Source organism: Sesamum indicum, linkage group LG11, assembly GCF_000512975.1.
Source record: "Sesamum indicum cultivar Zhongzhi No. 13 linkage group LG11, S_indicum_v1.0, whole genome shotgun sequence".
Classification (NCBI taxonomy): Eukaryota; Viridiplantae; Streptophyta; class Magnoliopsida; order Lamiales; family Pedaliaceae; genus Sesamum; species Sesamum indicum.
In genome coordinates, this window is record NC_026155.1 from 1,233,182 (window position 1) to 1,234,571 (window position 1,390).

General features: G+C 27.3%; 1 protein-coding gene across 1 annotated transcript in view; it reads right to left on the reverse strand.

Annotated features, from left to right (window-relative positions):
• Positions 263 to 1,390, reverse strand: part of LOC110012823 (probably inactive leucine-rich repeat receptor-like protein kinase At2g25790) — a 4,152-nt gene continuing 3,024 nt past the window's right edge. Inside the window, exon 3 of the mRNA XM_020697798.1 lies at positions 263 to 270. Within this exon, the coding sequence (XP_020553457.1) occupies positions 263 to 270 (8 nt within the window). The remainder of the gene's footprint in view (positions 271 to 1,390) is intronic.

A 1,390-nucleotide genomic window follows, 5' to 3' on the forward strand; every position in this document is an offset into this window, starting at 1 on the left:
ACCGAGGCTAAGTTGGGTCGGGTTTACCTGGTTAATGGGCTGATCTCATGTGTGGGCATCCAGGTGGTTCTTTGGCTTTTATCCGAATGGGCCTACCAAGATTGGTCATTGGGCCATATTTCTTAACAATCTTTTTTTTAATAGGATAAAAAAGAACTATGCTCTCATATAAAGTTATATATATAAACAAACAAAAAAAAAAAAAAACATAATAATGAGAGTCTCTTTCGGCTTGACTGAGTCAATATGAAATTAAGTCAAGTCAATATGCTGCGTGTACCAATAATTATTAAGTCAAGTATATGATTCAGTATTAATTTCACATTAAAAATCTTTTATAATATGAAATTAATTATGAAAGCAATTTAAAAAACAAACCTGATAGTGAGAGGTCTTTTATGACTTGACATAGGTTGGAACCAATTAAAAATCTCCAGCCAGGTCTTTTATGATTTTAGAGATTTTGGACTATTGAATTTTAGTAACAATAAATTAATTTGATTTCTTATTTTTCTTTTTCTTCTTTTTTTAAGGTTAATTGGGTAAAGTGCAACGTGCTCATCTAAAATTTGTTATAATTATGAATAAAATTGTTATTTGAAATATTACAAATACCCTTCTAAAATTAATGACCGCCCAACAAATACTCCCTACAATGGCTAAAAATATCGCCTCATAACAATCTATTTGTAGGGACTATTTGTTAGATGATCGTTAATTTTATAAGGCATTTGTAATTTTTTAAACGATGGGGAGTTGATCACTTACTTTTTTGCATCTAGTTATTAAAATATTTTTGTTTTTGAAAAATACTTGATTATAATACTTTTATTATTTCATTTTAACTTAAACTGATAGCAAATTCAATCAAGAAATAGCTTTAAATTCTAGTCACTTTTTAATTTTTTTATGAACTAAGTGGATAGCATTTTTATAATTTTTTCATCTATCCCGTTCGATTTTTTTTACACACTTTGAATTTTTAAAAAAAAAATAAAATACAACAAGGCAAAGTTAACAAGTTCATACAGATATTTATAAATTTTCAAACAACGATGTAATATTCGTAACTGTATCAAATGTTAGGAGAGTTGATTGTAATTTACCCTTGATATTAAATGTATTATTTGTATGAGATTCTAACGTTTGTAATTGCAATTAGCCATCATTTTACAAGGAAGGAATAAATATCTTACAAATGTCTACATCCAATTTCCTATATGCACTCTTTTTGCAAGAAAAGAAACATTAGAGCCACAAATAATGATTTAGAGCATCAATAGAAACCACCCTTTTTTCAAAATAATGATTTATGGCATTTTGGTTGATTACTGCTAATCACTTACCTTGATTTTAACATAAAAATTCAGTAATCTAAGAAAATATACTC